General features: G+C 48.3%; 1 protein-coding gene across 2 annotated transcripts in view; it reads right to left on the bottom strand.

Annotated features, from left to right (window-relative positions):
* GNL3 (G protein nucleolar 3) overlaps nt 1-21,416 on the bottom strand; it is an 84,087-nt gene that overhangs the window by 7,679 nt on the left and 54,992 nt on the right. For both annotated transcript variants that reach the window (XM_033926227.1, XM_033926226.1), the window contains exons 13-14: nt 9,879-10,087; nt 289-385 (exon numbers count right to left, since the gene is read on the bottom strand). In XM_033926227.1, the coding sequence (XP_033782118.1) occupies nt 289-385; nt 9,879-10,087 (306 nt within the window). The remainder of the gene's footprint in view (nt 1-288; nt 386-9,878; nt 10,088-21,416) is intronic.

A 21,416-nucleotide genomic window follows, 5' to 3' on the forward strand; every position in this document is an offset into this window, starting at 1 on the left:
TCCCATGGTACATCGACAAGGAATTTATGTGCCCTTCCAAGACAGGTTTCTTGTGTAAAATAAATAGCTCCTTGTAGCCTCCTCAGATCTCAACACATCAGTTTTATTTTTAATGGAAAATTGAGCCCCCTCACGTTATAGGAAAGCAGCTTTAGCTCAGGTCCCACCATGAAGTTATATGGTTGACTAGTGACCTGGAAACTAATATCCACCCACTATCCCCCCCCCCCCATTCATACTCCTTCCACAGGGACTCCATTTTTTTGTATTTCTAGTTATTACACTTACCTGTGGTTGACTGCAATGGTAATTTGGCCTGCCTTGCATTCTGTTTTCTGCAACTTGCTTTCCTTTCCTTTGCCAATAAGCCTCTATTACTGATATCCTGATAAAATAGAAAAGTTGTAGAACGACTTTAAAAGCTTGCTCAAATATTTCAGTGCATATATCAAAAGGATGCTAAATATTAGCAGCAAACCCCAATAGTGAATAAGGACATGCATTACAAAAGCAAGGTGTGGGGCAGGGGAAGGGAGAGGGAAGAGAAAGCAGTTATCTTCTTTATTGTCATTTAATTCAGCCAAGTCACATTTACTGCAATTAACAACCCTGGCTCAGAAGTTCAGCTCCCTTACTGCAGGAAGGGCGGAAGAGAGGGAATATGATAGGGAAGTTTAAATATCTCCAAGGCAGTAATATAGAAGAGGTGAGCCTATTTAAAATGAAGAAAACTCCAGAATGAGAGAACATAGGATGAAATTAAGAGGCTCAGGTGTAATCTAAGGCAAAGGAAGTACTTTTTTATGGAAAGGGACGCATGAATAGCCTCCCAGTGGAGGTAGTGAAAACAGGGAATGAGTCCAAATTCAAGACAGCATGGGATCTCTTAAGAAGAGGAGGAGATAGCAGATGGGCAGACTGGATGAGCCATTTGGTCTTTATCTGTCGTCATGCCGCTATGTTTCTATTTACATCAGGGTTGTTAAAAAAAATAAAAATCCACACACTACTTCATCCATTTGAAATCAGTACTACAAAATCCAAAATGTATTGAAAGGGAAACAGAGCTAAACTGGATCCCCTGTTCAATTCATTTATTATTTAGCAGGGATTCTCAACATTAGTTCTGATAGGATACAAATAGATCCATCTTCAAAGTTAATAAAATATAGATACAAGTATATCCTTTGAGGATTTGTTGTGAAGTCAGCTGGGTTTGTTCCAAGTCAGCTGAAAATGCGTTTTGATAAATCTAAAATTTATCTTGTTTTTCAACACATAGTAGTGGTGACCATGTGGAGTTTACACCCCTGGGGCTTAAAAGATAGACTTTGGTTTGGTTCCTTTCTTACTTTATTTTTTCCTGTTGTTCCCCAATTCAAGACACCGAAAGCAACTTGTCTACTCTATTGGTCGACTAAATTAAACAAAAATAATAGAGGCCTCCTCGCCCAGCACTCATCTACCATCTGCTGAGGAGACCTAAAAATACTAAAGGGCTCAGGACCGCACAGGACCTAAAAAGGTGATATCACTAATGGTTATCAGTCTCCCCATATGGTGGTAGGAGGACATATACCCACTCATGGGGGGAACTATCTGGAGTAGATAATGAATCTAAAAAAACCCCACAACTTTTCTTCGTTAAACAAAATTTTTTAAAAACCCAATCACAAAAAAAAACCAAACTAAACCTTAGGCTTATATACTGCATCTTCTCTTAACAGTAGAGCTCGGCACGGTTTACAAAAATTAGGGAAGAGAATACAATGTGGATTTGGAATAGTACGGAGAGAAGCGGAATTTACAACTTTGAAAACAGCAAAGTTTTCAGATGTTTTCAAAATAGTTGGAGAGCCCAGAGCGCAGTTCGGCAGGAAAATTGTTAAACAACTCAGTAATTTTGAAAAGTTGAGTCTTCCCTAATTTGCCAATGTAGATAATGCCTTTCAGCATAGGAAAGGACAATTTAAATTTTTGAGTAGACCTGGTAATGTCAGTTATCCCAGGACAAGCAGGCAGGTATTCTCACTAGTGGGTGATGTCATCCGACAGAGCCCCGATACGGACATCTTGAAAGCATGTCTTGCTTGAAGAAACTTAGAAGTTTCGAGATGCCCGCATCGCGCATGCGCCAGTGCCTTCCCGCCCGATGTACTGGGCGTGTCTCCTCAGTTCTTTTCTTTCCGCGGAGCTGAGAAGTTATCTTCAATCTGCGCTGACTGAATTTCAGTTTTTCTTTGCCTTCTTTACCCGCGTTTTGGTTTATTTCTTTGAATTCACTTTACTTTACTTTATTTGAAAAAAAAAAAAAAAAAAAAGTTCAAAATTATTTCTTCCGGCGGTTCGGCCGGCCCGGCCTCGTGGCTGCGGCCTACCTCTTTCGACATTGCAGCGTCGATTTTCCGGCCTATGTCACGGCCAATCACCGGTTTTAAAAAGTGCAGCAAGTGCCAGCGTGCGATTTCGTTGACGGACCCGCATCGACGCTGCCTCCAGTGTCTTGGTCCGGACCACGTTCCGAAATCGTGCAGGCCTTGTTCCACGCTCACTGCGCGCTCGTTCAAGCGGCGTTGCTTACTTTGGGAGTCGATGTTCAAGATGGAGACTGCCAAGGATCTGTCTGCTTCTACATCTGCTGAGGTTTCGCCGGTCCGCTCGAAACCTGCATCGACGACTTCCGCATCCAGCATCGTGAAGCCAGCATCGTTTACACCGGCTGCGGCTTCCAGTTCCGCTGCGGCGCCTGCCTCTGTCTCTTCGGTTCAGGTACCGCCTTCCACTGTCCCTCCCGTGGTCATCAAGGTGCCCAAAGCTACTAAGCAGAAGCACTTGGCCGCGAAGGAGCGCGAAGACCGTGCAGGAGGACCCCCTTTCGGTGCGGATCCCTCCATATCGGCTTCGCTTCGATCCCTGCTGGAAGCTCAGTTTGTCGAGCTTATGCAAACTATGGGACCCCGGCTTATCGCCAACATTCAGGGTGAAGTCCGAGCACTGGTCCCTGAGGGCGGTCCGCCCCCTCCCCCTTCGATCTCGCTGCTCGACGAGGGGGATCGACGGAGGGCGGCGGATGCCTCCAGGAGGGCTTCCCTTCCTGATATGCCACCTTTAGAGCCCATTACTCCTCCACGGCAACAGGGCGCTGGGACGGTCCCTGATATTCGGAGTCCTGGGCATACTGCATCGCAGGAAGAGTTCTTCCGCACTCCATACCAGACTTGGGTGGCGCTGCGTGAGTCCGCGTCCTTGCCACCTCTGCGATCCACCGCTTCGAGCCCCATCCATTCCTTAGAGGCTTCGGGGGATCGTGCGATGCACAGAAGTTCTCGCTCTCCATCCCGGCACCGGGAGGGGCATCGTTCTCGTCATTCATCTCGACACTCCTCACGCCATTCGGAAGTGTCCCCACAGAAAAAGATGCAACGTTTGGGATACTCATCGTCCGATGTTTCCCAACCGGAGGGACCAGAGTATGAGGAACCATCTACCTCTTATTCTCCATGCCGGTCTCAGCTCTCCCTAGACCCGGAGGCTTCCACTTCGTCTAGTCCGTCTCGGCGGCCGGCCTTGGCGGACCAATTGTCTTTCTCATCTTTTCTCAGACAGATGGCGGATGACTTAGATGTGACTTTGGATACTGGATCTAAATATTCTAAAGAGTATTTGGATACGATGCATTTGCCTCACCCTCTTCGGCTTCCTTTGCATAAATTGCTGGACCAGACTTTCATGCGCTGTTTTGAGACACCGTATTCTATCCCTGCGGTTCCCAGTAAGCTGGATGCTCGATACCGCATCGTTCACCACAAGGGGTTTGAGGGAGCTCAACTTTCTCATCAGTCTCTTCTGGTCGAGTCTTCTCTCAAGCGTTCTCACCCTTCCCAGGTCTACGCTTCTGTGCCTCCGGGCAGGGAGGGGAGAACGATGGACAAGTTTGGTAGACGAGTTTACCAAAATTCAATGATGGCGACTCGAGTGCTCAATTACAATTTTTTCTTCTCTTCCTATTTGGATTTCTTCTTGCCGGTCCTCCGCAAGTTCGTCCCTTTCATCGATGCTGAAGCTCGTTTCCAGTTTGAGGAGGTGGTGGCAACCCTGTCCCAGTTGCGGCTGCAGCTGATGCAATCCTCCTACGATGCCTTCGAGCTCTCGGCACGTGCTGCGGCCTGCTCAGTCGCCATGCGTCGCCTGGCCTGGCTTCGCACTATTGATATGGATCCGAACCTCCAAGACAGATTGGCTAATGTGCCTTGTGCGGGAGCGGATCTATTCGATGAGTCTATCGAGACTGTCACTAAAAAGCTTTCGGACCACGAGAAGTCTTTTCAATCCATTCTGCGTCCTAAGCCTAAGCCTCAACAGTCTCGTCCATCTAGACCGCCTCAAATCTACCAGAGGCGTTATCAACCCAGACAGGCTCCCCTAGCGAGACAGCCTGCGAAGAGGCAGCCTCCACAGAAGTCTCAGCAGAAGCCTCAGATGCCGGCTGCGCCCAAGGCCACTCAACCCTTTTGACTCTCTTCCAGGGAGCATAACCAACGTTCTGTCTTCCCTTGTTTTTCCCATTGGGGGTCGACTCCACCATTTTTATCATCAATGGGAGTCGATCACCTCGGACCTCTGGGTCCTTACCATCGTAAGAGAGGGATACTCTCTTCATTTCCAACGGGTCCCCCCGGACCACCCTCCAAGAGAGTATCCTTCCAACTCGATGCAGAACGCTCTTCTTCTACAGGAGGCGCAGGCTCTGCTTCGGCTTCGAGCCGTCGAGCCGGTGCCAGTAGATCAGCAAAACCGGGGGTTCTACTCCCGGTATTTCTTGGTTCCGAAGAAGACGGGCGATCTGCGTCCCATTTTGGACCTTCGAGTCCTCAACAAGTTTTTGGTCAAGGAGCGGTTCCGCATGCTGACCCTTGCCTCTCTCTACCCCCTACTCGAGCAAAACGATTGGTTATGCTCTCTGGATCTCAAGGAGGCCTACACTCACATCCCGATACATCCGGCCTCCCGCAAGTTTCTCAGATTTCGGGTGGGACATCTACATTTGCAGTATCGAGTGCTTCCATTCGGCCTTTCCTCGTCTCCCAGAGTCTTCACGAAGTGTCTGGTGGTGGTGGCCGCTGCACTCCGGAACATGGGTCTCCAGGTATTTCCATACCTCGACGACTGGCTCATCAAGGCACCGTCGGCTCCAGAGGTCATTTCGGCGACCTTGACTACAATTTCCTTTCTGCAGAGTCTGGGCTTCGAGATCAACTTCCCCAAATCACATCTTCAGCCCACTCAGTCTCTCCCCTTTATCGGGGCTGTTCTGGATACCATTCAACTTCGAGCATTCCTTCCTCCTCAACGCATGGATGCTCTCCTTCTACTCTGCCAGTCGGTGTCTTCTCGTCCGTCCATTTCGGCGAGACACATGATGGTCCTCTTGGGCCACATGGCCTCTACAGTTCATGTGACGCCTTTTGCCAGACTGCATCTCAGAATTCCTCAATGGACCCTGGCATCTCAGTGGACTCAGGTGTCCGACCCGTTGTCCCGTCACATTGTCGTCACTCCTGCTCTACGGCAGTCTCTTCTCTGGTGGATGACCTCTTCGAATCTATCCAGAGGTTTGCTGTTTCACTCTCTTCCCCATCAGAAAGTTCTCACAACCGACTCTTCGAACTATGCCTGGGGGGCCCACCTGGATGGTCTGCGAACCCAGGGGTTCTGGACCACTACGGAACGACTCCATCAAATCAATCTTCTGGAGCTCAGGGCCATCTTCAATGCTCTCCAAGCTTTTCAGCATCTTCTTCACGACATGGTGGTCCTTATTCGAACAGACAATCAGGTCGCCATGTATTATGTCAACAAACAAGGGGGCACGGGCTCGGCCCCTCTTTGTTAGGAAGCTCTTCGAGTCTGGGATTGGGCGGTTCGCCACAACACCTTCCTCAGAGCTGTCTACATTCAGGGGAAGGACAACGTCTTGGCAGACAAATTGAGTCGTCTTCTCCAACCTCACGAATGGACGCTCCATTCCAAACCCCTTCATCAGATCTTCGCTCAGTGGGGAACGCCTCAGATAGACCTCTTTGCAGCGCCCCACAACTTCAAACTACCTCAGTTTTGCTCCAGGATCTACACTCCTCTCCGCCTCGAGGCAGACGCCTTTCTACTGGAGTGGGGGAATCGCTTCCTTTATGCGTTTCCTCCCTTTCCTCTCATTCAAAAGACTCTGGTCAAGTTAAGATCAGACCATGCCACCATGATCCTGATTGCTCCTCGGTGGCCCAGACAACCTTGGTTCTCCCTTCTACTTCAACTCAGCAGCAGGGAGCCAATACTTCTTCCAGTGTTTCCTTCACTGCTTACTCAACATCAAGGTTCACTGCTTCATCCCAACCTGCAGTCTCTCCACCTGACAGCTTGGTTCCTTTCAACATAACCCCTCACCAGTTCTCTCAAGCTGTGAGGGAGGTCTTGGAGGCTTCCAGGAAGCCTGCTACTCGACAATGCTATTCCCAAAAATGGACGAGATTCTCGACCTGGTGTATTTCCAATGCCACAGAACCTCAGAAAGCTTCTCTATCGTCTGTATTGGACTATCTTCTACACCTGTCCCAGTCTGGTCTCAAGTCTACCTCTATACGAGTCCACCTGAGTGCTATTGCGGCTTTCCATCAGCCTCTACAGGGGAAACCTTTGTCTGCTCATCCTGTGGTTTCCAAATTTATGAAAGGACTTTTTCATGTCAATCCTCCTATCAAACCTCCTCCTGTGGTTTGGGATCTCAATGTGGTCCTGTCTCATCTTATGAAGCCTCCGTTTGAACCTCTCAAAACGGCTCCTCTTAAGTATCTCACCTGGAAGGTGGTTTTCCTGGTGGCCCTCACGTCAGCTCGCCGAGTCAGTGAGCTTCAGGCCCTAGTGGCAGATCCACCCTTCACTGTATTCCATCATGACAAGGTGGTTCTCCGCACTCATCCTAAATTCTTACCTAAAGTGGTCTCTGAATTTCACATCAATCAATCCATCGTGCTTGCAGTGTTTTTTCCAAAGCCTCATTCTCATCCTGGGGAATCTGCTTTGCACACTCTGGACTGTAAACGTGCTCTGGCTTTCTACTTGGATCGCACAAAGCCACACAGAACTGCACCTCAACTTTTCGTCTCCTTTGATCCAAACAAGTTGGGACGACCTGTATCGAAGCGCACCATCTCTAACTGGATGGCGGCTTGTATCTCTTCCTGCTATGCCCAGGCTGGATTATCCCTTCCCTGTAAGGTCACAGCCCACAAGGTCAGAGCAATGGCAGCCTCTGTAGCCTTCCTCAGATCGACACCGATTGAGGAGATTTGTAGGGCTGCCACTTGGTCCTCGGTTCATACATTCACCTCTCATTATTGTCTGGATACTTTCTCCAGACGGGATGGACAGTTTGGCCAAACTGTATTACAAAATTTGTTCTCTTAAGTTGCCAACTCTCCCACCATCCCATTGGGGTTAGCTTGGAGGTCACCCACTAGTGAGAATACCTGCCTGCTTGTCCTGGGATAAAGCAATGTTACTTACCGTAACAGTTGTTATCCAGGGACAGCAGGCAGCTATTCTCACGTCCCACCCACCTCCCCTGGGTTGGCTTCTCAGGCTAGCTACCTGAACTGAGGAGACACGCCCGGTACATCGGGCGGGAAGGCACTGGCGCATGCGCGGTGCGGGCATCTCGAAACTTCTAAGTTTCTTCAAGCAAGACATGCTTTCAAGATGTCCGTATCGGGGCTCTGTCGGATGACATCACCCACTAGTGAGAATAGCTGCCTGCTGTCCCTGGATAACAACTGTTACGGTAAGTAACATTGCTATCTTGCAGAATTCCAAGACAGGGGACTTAAAGGAGGAAGGCTGCCATGCAAGATCTTAAATGTTAAGCAGGTGCATTTAAAATAAACCCTGGAAATTATTGGAAGCCAATGAAATTTTTGCAGAAGCAGAAAGACATGATCAAATTTACTTTTTGCATTTTTTTTTTTTATTCTTTATTCATTTTCATATTTTACATCAAGTGCACAAAATATTAAATTTTGTGCACTTGATGTAAAATATGAAAATGAATAAAGAATATTAAAAAGAATTTACTTTTTGCAAAGATCAGCCTAGCCGCAGTATTCTGGATCAGTTGAAGTCAAGCTTAAATAGACTGAATTACAATAATCCAGTCTTGAAAGAATGATTGAACATAAGACCATAAGCAATGCCTCTGCTGGGTCAGACCCGAGGTCCTTCGTGCCCATCAGTCCGCTCACGCGGCGGCCCAACAGGTCCAGGACCTGTGCAGTAATCCTCTATCTATATATACCCCTCTATCCCAGCAGGAAATTGTCCAATCCTTTCTTGAACCCCAGTACCGTACTCTGCCCTATTACGCTCTCTGGAAGCGCATTCCAGTGTCCACCACACGTTGGGTAAAGAAGAACTTCCTAGCATTCATTTTGAATCTGTCCCCTTTCAACTTTTCTGAATGCCATCTTGTTCTTTTATTATTCGAAAGTTTGAAGAATCTGTTCCTCTCTACTCTCTCTATGCCCTTCATGATCTTGTAAGTCTCTGTCATATCCCCTCTAAGTCTCCTCTTCTCCAAGGAAAAGATACTCAGTTTCTCCAATCTCTCAGCGTATGAAAGGTTTTCCATCCCCTTTATCAGACGCGTCGCTCTCCTCTGAATCCTCTCGAGTAACGCCATGTCCTTCTTAAAGTACGGCGACCAATATTGGACGCAGTACTCCAGATGCGGACGCACCATCGCCCAATACAATGGCAGGATAACTTTTTCATTCGGGTTGTAATACCCTTCTTGATTATGCCTAACATTCTGTTTGCCTTCTTAGTGGCCCCTGCGCACTGTGCCGTCAGCTTCATTGTCATGTCCACCATTACCCCCAAGTCCCTTTCTTGGGTACTCTCATTTAATAACATCCCTCCCATCGTATAGTTGTACCTCGGGTTTCTGTTTCCCACATGTTAATACTTTACATTTCTCAACGTTGAACTTCATCTGCCATCTCGTCGCCCATTCCCCTAGTTTGTTCAAGTCCCTTTGCAATTCTTTGCAGTCCTCTTTAGTCCGAGCTCCACTAAATAGTTTGGTGTCGTCCGCAAATTTTATTATCTCACACTTCGTCCCTGTTTCTAGATCATTTATGAATATAATTAAATAGCAGCGGCCCGAGAACAAGGACAAGGACAGCAGTTGATGGAAATAGGATCTCACTTTCCTCAACATATGGAGACTAAAGAAACATTTTTTTACCAGAGAATTAAGGTGGTTGTTGAATGAAAGTGTTGAATCTAAGACACCCAAAATTTTACTTGAGAATTCAATCTGCAGTGAGGACCCTGAAGGCAACAGAATAGACAAAAGGTAGCTGCTCTAATTTTGGGCCAAGCCAAAGTAGTTTTGTTTTGGACTCGTTCAGTTTCATTTGTACAGTGAGGGCCCAAGACTGAAGTTTTGTTGTACATTCTATTATGTTCCCAATGAGGTTAGTGAGATTTGAGTCTATCTCAAGGAGAACAAAGATGTCATCTGCATAAGTATATAGTGTTTCGCAGGGGGGTAAACGGAAAAGCTTTAAAGTAGTCATGTAGATGTTGAAAAGAATAGGTGATCCCGCTAGAACTCTTCATAATGGCTTCCAAGAGGATGACATAGTGCAATTCATATTAACTGTATATGAACGAGATCGTATGAATTTTGAAAGCCAGTCTAAGAAACAAGAACAGAGCAAGTAAAACTACCTTTCAAAAGGCAAGGAGAGAGAAACACCTCTAATAGCATTTTGAGAAATGCTTAATGATTACACATCTAATGTTGTTGGGGTTATAAAATTTACCCTGCTATCCTCCTCTCCATGAAAGTCATCATCTTCCTCCTGGCCCTCATAGTCAGAGATCATTTCTTCACTAGCTGCTATTTCTTCCTCAGAGATCATTTCTTCACTAGCTGCTATTTCTTCCTCCAGCTCAAGCTCTTCAATCACACCATCTGTAAGCCCAGGGGACTGGAACACTATACTGTTTGTCATGCTGGAGCACCACGCAACTGCAAGAAGAGAAGAAAATCTTTCTGTGGAATGTCCGTACTCAAATTACCGTATTTGCTGGCGTATAAGACGACCCCCCAACTTTTACAGTTAAAATATAGAGTTTGTTATATACTCGCCATATAAGACTACCCCTTCTTCCGCACACCTTCTGCACAACAAATAAAACTTAAAAGAACATCAGAATTTATTTCAACAATTTTAATTAATTCACTAAAGCTGAATAGAACAATAAACCCATGGGAGCTGCCATGCTATTTGTTTTCTAAACTGTTAACCAAACTGAAACTGTCAATGATAGAAGGAAGATAACACATAGAGAGAGAGAGCAAGTGCCGGGCAAGTCCCTAGCAAGTTTGCTGGCATGACAGTTTCCCTTTAAAAGCCTTCAAAAGCCTCCTGTTCGCCCCCGCAACTTCCTTAAGGGCTAGACTCCACACACGTCCGCATGTGCGAGAGACGTAGTAAAGAGAAAAGGGGTGGGGCCATAGCGCCGCTGCTTCCCGCTGCGCAGGATGAAGGAGCTGGCACCCTTGTCACACTGATGTCCCGCCACGGCCCCGCTGATGTCCCGGCAGGTTTACTAGTACCGTAAGCACCGTAAGGAGGTAAGGAAGGAGATGTTAGGGCATGTAAAGTAGAGAGTTGCGCGGGGACAGAAATCCCACCCGTCCCTGCCAAAGTCCCACCCGTCCCCACGAGGAATCCCACCCGTCCCCGTGAGGAATCCCTCCGTCCCCACCTGTCCCCACGAGGAATCCCCTCCGTCCCCGCCCGTCCCTATAAACTTCAGAAATAGTTATTTCATTTAATTATGCTACTGAATTAAAGGCTCTGGTAGAAACCCATTTACAAATAAGCAAAAAGACTTTATTAATTTGAAAATATTAATTGGGAAGAATACATACTTTGTAAACGGGTTTCTACCAGAGCCTCTAATGTTTATAAATTTTTATCAACACAACTAATATACTACTTTATCCTGAAGCAAAAAAAAAAAAAAAAAAGAAATAGAATTCTTTTCCTACCTTTGTTGCCTGGTTTCTGCTTTCCTCATGTTCTCATTCAATTCCTTCCATCCACTATCTCTCTTCCTTCTGCATCTTCCATTTGCTCTGTTACTGTGCCTCTCCCTTTCTTCCCCCTTCCAAATTGGTCTGGCACCCATCTTCTTCTCTACGCTCCCCCCATAGTCTGGCATCTGTCTTCTTCCCTGCCAGCGTCTTCTCCCTACTCTCTCTTCCTCATTTCCTTTGTGTCCTTCTCCCCCCCATCTTCCCCATGTCCTATCAGCGTCCTTCTCCCTCTCTGTCTTCCCCATGTGCTTTCAGCGTCCTTCTCCCCCCTCTGTCTTCCACAAGTGCTTTCAGAGTCCTTCCCCCCCCCACGCCCGCCCGCCCTTCCCATGGCCTTTCAGCGTCCTTCTCCACCCCTTTGTATTCCCCCATGTGCTTTCAGCGTCCTTCTCCCTCCTCTGTCTTCAAGTGCTTTCAGAGTCCTTCCCCCCCCTCCTGTCTTCACCATGGCCTTTCAGCGTCCTTCTCCCCCCCTCCTTCTCTACCGCCCCGGGTGCAGCACAGCCGGCCAGGTCCCCTTACTTTTGTGGCACTTCCCCGACCGACCGACAACAGCCCCGGTCCGACAAACCTCCCTGCCCTTAACCGCGAAAGCACAGTTACTTACCGTAACAGGTGTTATCCAGGGACAGCAGGCAGATATTCTTGACTGATGGGTGACGGCACCGACGGAGCCCCGGTACGGACACTTTTAGAGTGATTGCACTCTAAGAACTTGGAAAGTTCTAGATGCCGCACCGCGCATACGCGAGTGCCTTCCCGCCCGACACAGGCGCGCGGTCCCCAGTTATGATAAGCCAGCTAAGAAGCCAACCCGGGGAGGTGGGAGGGATGCAAGAATATCTGCCTGCTGTCCCTGGATAACACCTGTTACGGTAAGTAACTGTGCTTTATCCCAGGACAAGCAGGCAGCATATTCTTGACTGATGGGTGACCTCCAAGCTAACAAAAAGAGGGATGGAGGGAAGGTTGGCCATTAGGAAAACAAATTTTGCAAAACAGATTGGCCGAAGTGTCCATCTCATCTGGAGAATGCATCCAGACAATAATGAGATGCAAAAGTATGAACTGAGGACCAAGTGGCAGCTTTGCAGATTTCCTCAATAGGAGTGGACCGGAGGAAAGCTACAGATGCTGCCATAGCTCGGACTCTATGGGCTGTGACAGAACCTTCCAGTGTTAGTCCGGTCTGAGCATAACAGAATGAAATGCACGCTGCCAGCCAATTAGACAACGTACGTTTAGAAACAGGACGTCCCAATTTATTCGGATCAAAGGACAAAAAGTTGGGGAGATGATCTGTGGGGCTTAGTACCGTCTAAATAGTAAGCCAGAGCCCGTTTACAGTCCAAAGTATGCAGAGCCTGTTCTCCAGAATGCGAGTGAGGTTTCGGAAAGAAGACAGGCAGAACAATGGATTGGTTGAGATGAAATTCAGAGACAACCTTAGGGAGAAACTTTGGATGTGTGCGCAGAACCACCTTGTCATGATGAAAAACCGTAAAAGGTGGATCTGCGACTAGTGCATGTAGCTCACTGACCCTCCTGGCAGAGGTAAGAGCAATAAGGAAAAGTACCTTCCAAGTGAGAAACTTGAAAGAAGTGGTAGCCAAAGGTTCAAATGGAGGCTTCATTAAGGCAGAAAGAACTACATTAAGATCCCAGATAACAGGAGGGGCTTTAAGAGGTGGTTTCACATTAAAAAAACCCCGCATGAACCTGGACACCAAGGGATGAGCTGAGAGGAGCTTTCCATGGACTGGCTCATGAAACGCCGCAATAGCACTTAAGTGGACTCTGACTGAAGAAGACTTGAGGCCAGAGTCAGACAAAGAAAGGAGATAATCCAACAAGGTCCCCACTGCAAGGGAAGTGGGATCATGATGATGGAGGAGACACCAGGAAGAAAAACGTGTCCACTTCTGATGGTAACATTGCAGAGTGGCAGGTTTCCTGGAGGCATCCAGAATTGAACAAACAGGCTGAGACAAAAGTGTATCATGAGAAGTCAGCCCGAGAGATACCAAGCTGTCAGGTGCAGAGACTGGAGGTTGGGATGTAGAAGGGTCTCCTGCTGCTGTGTAAGCAGAGAAGGAAACAGAGGAAGAAGAAAAGGTTCCCTGGAACTGAGTTGAAGTAGAAGGGAGAACCAATGTTGCCTGGGCCACCTCGGAGCAATCAGAATCATGGTGGCTCGTTCCCTCTTGAGCTTGAACAAGGTTCTCAACATGAGAGGTAGAGGAGGGAAAGCATACAGAAACAGATTGGACCAGTCGAGGAGAAATGCATCCGCTGCCAGACGGTGAGGAGAGTAGAGTCTGGAGCAGAATAGGGGCAGCTGGTGATTGTGAGGAGCTGCAAAGAGGTCTATCTGAGGAGTGTCCCACTGAGTGAAGATGGACTGCAGAGTGAGAGGATCGAGTGTCCACTCGTGAGGCTGGAGAATTCTGCTGAGCTTGTCCGCCAAGGAATTCTGTGCTCCCTGAATGTAGATAGCTTTCAGGAATAAATGGTGATTTATGGCCCAAGTCCAGATCTTCTGGGCTTCCTGGCACAAAAGGCGAGAGCCCGTCCCACCCTGCTTGTTGATGTAGTACATCGCAACTTGATTGTCTGTGCACAGCAGGAGAACTTGAGGAAATAGAAGATGTTGGAAGGCCTTGAGGGCATAAAACATCGCTCTGAGTTCCAGGAAATTGATATGATGCTTCTTTTCCTGGGCTGTCCAAAGGCCTTGAGTTGGAACTCGTTCAAGTGAGCTCCCCAAGCATAAGGGGAAGCGTCGGTGGTGATGACGAGTTGATGAGGAGGTAGATGGAACAGAAGACCTCTGGATAGATTTGAAGATGTCAACCACCATTGTAGAGACTGACGAAGAGATGATGTTACAGATATGTGACGTGAGCAAGGATCCATCGCTTGGGACCACTGAGTAGCTAGGGTCCATTGAGGAGTGCGCAGGTGCAGACGGGCAAGTGGTGTGACATGAACTGTGGAGGCCATGTGACCCAAGAGTATCATCATTTGCTTGGCAGAGATGGAACGTTGAGGAAGCACCTGTTGACATAGAGATTGAAGCGTTTGAATACAGTTGGATGGCAGAAACGCTCTCATGAGGATTGTGTCTAAGACTGCTCCAATGAATTGAAGTCTCTGCGTGGGGATGAGATGAGATTTGGGTAGATTGATCTCGAACCTCAGCAAACGCAGAAAAAAGATGGTCTGGTTGGTGGCCTGAAGAACTGTCTGAGATGAATTTGCCTTTATCAACCAATTGTCCAGGTAAGGAAACACCTGAAGGTGGTGGGAACGTAGAAAAGCCGCTACCACAATCAGACATTTGGTGAACACTCTTAGAGAGGAGGCTAGGCCGAAAGGTAGTACCTTGTACTGGTAATGACAATGATTGATCATGAAGCGTAGGTACTGTCTGGAGGCCAGATTGATCGGTATGTGAGTGTATGCTTCTTTGAGATCGAGGGAACATAGCCAGTCGTCTTGATTGAGAAGAGGGTAAAGAGTGGCTAAGGAGAGCATCTTGAACTTCTCTTTGACTAAGCATTTGTTGAGATCGCGAAGATCTAGGATAGGTCTGAGATCTCCTGTTTTTTTGGGAACTAGGAAATAACGGGAGTAGAATCCCTGCCCCTTTTGCTCCGGAGGAACTTCCTCTATGGCGTTCAGAAGTAGGAGGGATTGAACTTCCTGAAGGAGGAGGGAAGATTGGGGAGTATGCAAAGCAGACTCTTTTGGTAGACTTGTGCCCGGGAGGGTTTGAAAGTTGAGAGAGTAGCCGTGGTGGATGATGTTGAGGACCCATTGGTCCGAAGTGATAACTTCCCACCGGCTGAGGAAAAGAGATAGGCGCCCTCCTATGGGTTGAGGCAGGAGATGTGAAGGTTGGATGCTGGCTATGCCCTGGAGAATCAAGTCAAAAGGGCTGAGTCGGTTTTTGTTGTGGAGGCTGCTTGACAGGTTGCTGCTGCTGCTGTCTAGGTGTTTGCCTCTGTTGTTGACGCTGTCTCCTAGGTTGTTGAGGAGCAGACTGTAAGGGACGAGCCACATAACGGCGTTGGTAAGTGGATTGTTGCCTAAAAGGACGTGCTGGTGGAGCCTTCTTCTTGGTTTTAAGAAGGGTATCCCAGCGTGTTTCATGAGCAGAGAGCTTTTGGGTCGTTGAGTCCATGGATTCTCCAAACAGCTCATCCCCTAAGCAAGGTGCATTTGCTAACCGGTCTTGATGGTTAACATCAAGTTCGGACACCCTTAACCAGGCTAAGCGGCGCATGGCCACAGACATGGCCGTTGCTCTAGAGGTAAGTTCAAAGGTGTCATATATAGATCTTACCATAAATTTCCTGAGCTGAAAAAGAGAAGAAGAGCATTGGTGAAAAGCCGACCGTTTCCTCTCAGGCAGGTACTGCTCAAAGGAAGCCATGGTGGTAATGAGATGCTTTAAATAAAAAGAAAAATGAAAAGCATAGTTGCCAGATCGATTGGCTAACATCGCATTTTGATAGAGACGCTTACCAAATTTATCCATGGCTTTGCCTTCTCTACCAGGAGGGACAGAAGCATACACACTAGCCCCTGAGGACTTTTTTTTAGTGTGGATTCCACCAGGAGAGACTCATGTGGAAGCTGGGGTTTATCGAAACCTGGAATGGGGATAACTTTATAAAGGGAATCCAATTTACGGGGAGCTCCCGGGACAGTGAGAGGAGTCTCTAAATTTTTGTAAAAGGTCTCCCTCAAGATGTCATGAAGAGGGAGTTTCAGAAATTCTTTTGGAGGCTGGTCAAAATCAAGAGCATCTAAAAAGGCCTTAGATTTTTTAGACTCAGCCTCCAAAGGAATAGAGAGAGATTCACACATGTCTTTTAAAAATGCTGAAAAAGACGTGGAATCATGTTTGGCAGAAGGATCAGGAATATCAGGCTCATCCTCCCCCGAACACTCACCTTCTGAAAGAAAAGGCTCTTCGGAATCACCCCACAGATCAGGGTCTCGAATATGGGAACTACGATCCCGAGAATCAGGGGTGGATGGTTCCAGGTGTCGGGACTTGCGTACCGACTTACCCGACCTCATCGAAGCGGTACCGGGAGATGTCACCGGTTGCATCGGAGCCGAAGTCTGTACCGACTGATGTTGAGTTGTCGGCTCCGGTGCAAGGATTGGCATCGACACCGATGAGGTCGAGTGTAGCGGTACCGAAAGAGAGGAAGTAGACAGAATAGGTCGTTCCACTCTCGGTACCGGCGGCTCAGACGAGACCGGCACCGGAAGGTTCGGTGTCAGGATAGCTGGAAGGAGTTGTTGGAGCTGCTCCTTCAGCTGTACCTGTAAGATGGCCGCAATGCGATCATCAAGGGAGGGCACCGGTACCGCCTTTTTCTTCTGCGGTACCTGCGGTGCCGCTCTACACCCCGGAGATGAGGAGCCCGATGTCGAGGGACTCACCTCTATAGGGGCAGAGCGCTTCCGCTGGCGCCTCACGGTCGGCAGGATTGGGCTCGCTGCACTCGAGACCGGAGGACGCTCCAGCGGGGAAGAATTCTTAGCCGGCTTACCTGAGTGCTGGGATGCCGGTGCGGTGTTGTGCGGCGTCGAAGATGAAGGTGCCGATTGAGTAGGTGCCGAAGCCGGTGTCGATGGAACGGGGTCGGACATCTCGGCACTGAACAGTAATCGCTGTTGTATCTGGCGATTTTTTAGAGTTCGTTTTTTTAAGGTAGCACAGCGGGTGCAGGTGGAAGCCTGATGCTCAGGACCCAAACACTGTAGGCACCAGTTGTGTGGGTCCGTGAGAGATATAGGCCGAGCACACCGCTGGCACTTTTTAAACCCTGGCTGAGGGGGCATGAACGTAAAAACGGCTTCAGCCAAATCGAAGGCCGAGGCCTCGATGGTGGCAGAAGGCCCCGCCGGGGAAAACCAAAACTGAAGAAAAAAATTAAAGTTTTTTTTTTTTTTACAAAAATGAAATAAAAGAAAAAAAAGGCAATAGCCCAAAAAGTTTACGCGAGCGGGAAGGCAAGTAGAAAAAAATTTTCAACAGCCATTGAGAAACGCGTCTTCTTAGCTCCGCGGAAAATAAGAAACTGGGGACCGCGCGCCTGTGTCGGGCGGGAAGGCACTCGCGCATGCGCGGTGCGGCATCTAGAACGTTCCAAGTTCTTAGAGTGCAATCACTCTAAAAGTGTCCGTACCGGGGCTCCGTCGGTGCCGTCACCCATCAGTCAAGAATATGCTGCCTGCTTGTCCTGGGATAATCTAAATTACCTTCTTACAGCTGCTGTAAGAAGGTAATTTAGATTCGCGGCTACAGGGCAGGGAGGATTGTCGGACCCGGGCTGTTATCGGTCGGTCGGGGAAGTGCCACAAAAGTAAGGGAACCTGGCCGGCAGTGCTGCAACCGGGGTGGGGCGGGGCGGGCCGCCCCTCTCCCTTGGTAGTCACTCGAACCGCGAGGCTACTCTCCTTCTCCTTATCTGCCCTGCCTGCAGCACAGAGCCGAACGGAAGTCTTCCCGACGTCAGCGCTGACGTCGGAGGGAGGGAGGGCTTTGTTTAAGCCCTCCCTCCCCTCCGACGTCAGCGCTGACGTCGGGAAGACTTCTGTTCGGCTCTGTGCTGCAAGCAGAGAAGGTAGGGAGAAGAAGAGCCGCGTACATCCAGAAGACTGAGTACATCCAGCCCCGCGACCCTCGGAGGCGTCCCCATGGGATCCCCGCGACCCTAGGGGGCGTCCCCACGGGATCCCCGCGACCCTAGGGGTGTCCCCGTGCAGCTCTCTAATGTAAAGTAAGGGCATGTAAACAGTACCCGGCGTATAAGACGACCCCCGACTTTGGGGAGGATTTTAAGGTACTGAAAAGTCGTCTTATACGCCGGCAAATACGGTAGTTGTTTCATAGTTGATTGTTTTTTTTACTTTTGTGGTGAAAACCAAAGACTCAAGTCATTTGCTAACTAACTTGAGAAAATTACCCCGTCTCCGCTAGGATTAGTCTAACTTCCTCCGAAAACACAACTAAACTAAAAACAACTAGCCCCCATCAGCTCAGCAGCAGCACAAGGCTTAGGAGGAGCCATCAACTGAACCTGTCTTACAGAAACATTTGTAGAAGTTGGTGTAGCGGTTAGAGCTACAGCTTCAGCACCCTGAGGTTGTGGGTTCAAACCCTGTGCTGCTCCCTGTGATCCTAGGCAAGTCACCTAAACTTCCACTGCCCTATTAGGCAGACTGTGAACCCACAGGAAAAATGCTTGAATACCTGATTTATAATCTGTTCTGAGCTCCTTTGGGAGGACAGGCAAAAAACCTGAATGAATGAATGTGGACAAAATGCAGCATAAAGGGAAGATTAGGTTCTTAAGCCAATAATCATCTTTCTAGAAGAAAGGCATACGAGTCTTGAACCGGTGGGTTATTCTCATTTACTTGCAAGTTTGTATGAGGCATCATCTACCTTTCTCTCTCATTTCCACCTCCTGCCCTATCTCCCTCCTCAGTTTATATCAAAGCAATTGACAATTCCAGTAAGAGAAGAGATAAGGAGGCAGGAAACGGGGTACTTGCCAACCAGCCAATTCTGTTATGACCGGCAACAAATCAATGCCAATCCTATATAATAAAAGGCTAACTCGCGCATGCGCACTCCTATTTGCGTGTTCCGTGCGCTGTAGGTCTGTGGCCGCAGGAGTGCGCATGCGCGAGTCCCCAGTCTTACTTCTCTCTGACTACGGACCCACAAAGCCACCGCCGTGGCCGCGGGGGTGCCTTTGAAAACGGCTCCCTTGCGGCGCTTTACAGAGAGTCTGACTACAGACCCACAAAGCCACCGCCGCGGCTCCTCTCATCTTCCGACGCAACTGCAGCGCATGAGAGGAGCCGCGGGGGCGCCTTTTAAAACGGCTCCCTTCTCCGAGTGCCCATCCCCTCCTCCTTTTTTTACGATCCATCGAGCGGCTCCCCAGCCTTCCACCACCTACCGAGCCAGGCTCCGCCTCCCCGGTTCCAATCGACACGGCACCGCCAGACCCGGACAGCTTCAAATAGGAGGAAATAACATTAGGGCCCGACACTCACAGACCCGCGAGCAGGGTTGCCATGGAAACCCAGCCGCCATAACAAGACAGCAAGACCGGTCCTGGAAGAGAAAGGGAAAGCGAGGCAGAAAATGGGTGAGAACAGGAGAGCAAAACAGTGAGAGGGGGCAAAAGGGGAAGGGGAGGAAGAGTGGGAGAAACCCCGGCCAAAACCAAAAATAAAAACAACCACTGCCACAGAGAGGGAAAGGGACGCTTCCATTTGGCCCAGGGAAGGGTGGGGCTTCTCGGTGGATTAATAGGCTCCAGGGACATGGGAGAAAAGGGGGCTGGAAGCTGAAAGGAAAAAGAAGGGAGAAGAGGGGGGCTAAAAAATTAGTTTGGAGCTGGGGCTGAAAATAGGGGACATGTGAAGGAAGGAGGCTTTAACAGGCTTAAACACTAGAGAGGATCAGGAGTGACATGCACAGCAGGGGCTTAGAGGGCAAGAGAGCTGTAGTTGGAGAGACTGAGGAAGGGAATGTTCAGATAAAGAACAGAGACTGAAGAAGGAATAAAATAAATAAAAAAAGAGACACCTACAGGGAAACACAGGATCAGGAGCATACAGAGAAAACAGAAGTTTGAAGGAATCAGGAACATATACAAAAAGGAGAACAGAGACCCCTGCAAGAAGAGAAAAAGAGCAAAGAGACTGGGGATGAGAAAGAGAGCAGAGATGCTTGCAGGGAGAAAAAGCTAAGCAGTAATGTTACAGGTTGAGAGTGCAGACTGAGGAAGAAAGCAGAGACAGCACTACACAGGGAAATGGAGGGAGGAAAGAGACAGAAAGAAAAATACAGACAGACATAAATTCTAGCACCCGTTAATGTAACGGGCTTATCAACTAGTATAATTATAACTGAAAACAAAGAGGAAATGAACAAGCCACCTACTTGAGTGCAACCAGCATTAACTCTTATGTAGCTTTTCTAATTGAAACAGAGATAAATCAGTACTCTTCAGAACTGTCTACCAACAGACACCAACATCCGGAAATACATATATTTGATCCAGCAAGCAGGCTAATTGAAATCCGACAGGGTGGGCCTTCAAGACTCATATGCCTTTCTACTAGAAAGAAGATTATTGAGGTAAGAATTTAAATTTCCCTTTTAGTGCAAAAGACATACGAGTCTTGAACCAGTGAGACATACCAAAGCAGTCCCCTGAGTCTAGGATAGGGCAGATGAGCCTTGTTGAGAACAGAGAGGACACAAAAGCAGCATCCTTTCGTGCTGCCAGCTCCACTCTGTAAAATTTTGTGGGAGTATGAAGGGAGATTATGTAGCTGCCCTACAAAATTCTCTCAGGTGACAATGCTCGAGACTCCGCTCATGAAGAAGCCACACCCATCATACAGTGTGCTCTCAAAGTGAATCAGTGGTTGCTCACCACACCCAATATACACTGAAGCAATAGTTGCATGAATTCAGTGGCTATGGCTTGTTAGCACAAAAAAGATCTGGAAGTGAAAATCATTTCTCACCTCTAGGTAACGGAGGAAAACTAACATCCAGCAACGCCAAAACTTGTGTGTGGGGGCTGGTTTTTTGTTTTTTTTTTACAACCTGTGGGAAGGAATGCGGGTAGTGAGGCTTCCTGATTTATGCTGAGAGTCAAGACTACTTTGGCATGTGGAAAGAGAACCCTGCCTCCACAGACCTGAGGAAAAGCTCTCTGCACAACAGTTTGTAGCTCAAAAACCCTTCTTGCTGAAGACCACTTTGGTAGAACATAAGAATTGCTGCTGCTGGGTCAGGCCAGTGGTCCATCGTGCCCAGCAGTCTGCTCCCACTGCGGCTCCTAGGGCAAAGACCAGTGCCCTAACTGAGACCAGCCCTACCTGCATACGTTCTGGTTCAGCAGGAACTTGTCTAACTTTGTCTTGAATCCCTGGAGGGTGTTTTCCCGTATTACAGCCTCCAGAAGAGCGTTCCAGTTTTCCACCACTCTCTGGGTGAAGAAGAAATTCCTTACGTTTGTACGGAATCTATCCCCTTTTAACTTCAGAGAGTACCCTCTCGTTTTCCCTAATTGGAGAGGGTGAACAACCTGTCTTTATCTACTAAGTCTATTCCGTTCAGTATCTTGAATGTTTAGATTATGTCCCCTCTCAGTATCCTCTTTTCAAGGGAGAACAGGCCCAGTTTCTCTAA

The sequence above is a fragment of the Geotrypetes seraphini genome, chromosome 17 (genome assembly GCF_902459505.1).
Source record: "Geotrypetes seraphini chromosome 17, aGeoSer1.1, whole genome shotgun sequence".
NCBI classification, from domain to species: Eukaryota; Metazoa; Chordata; class Amphibia; order Gymnophiona; family Dermophiidae; genus Geotrypetes; species Geotrypetes seraphini.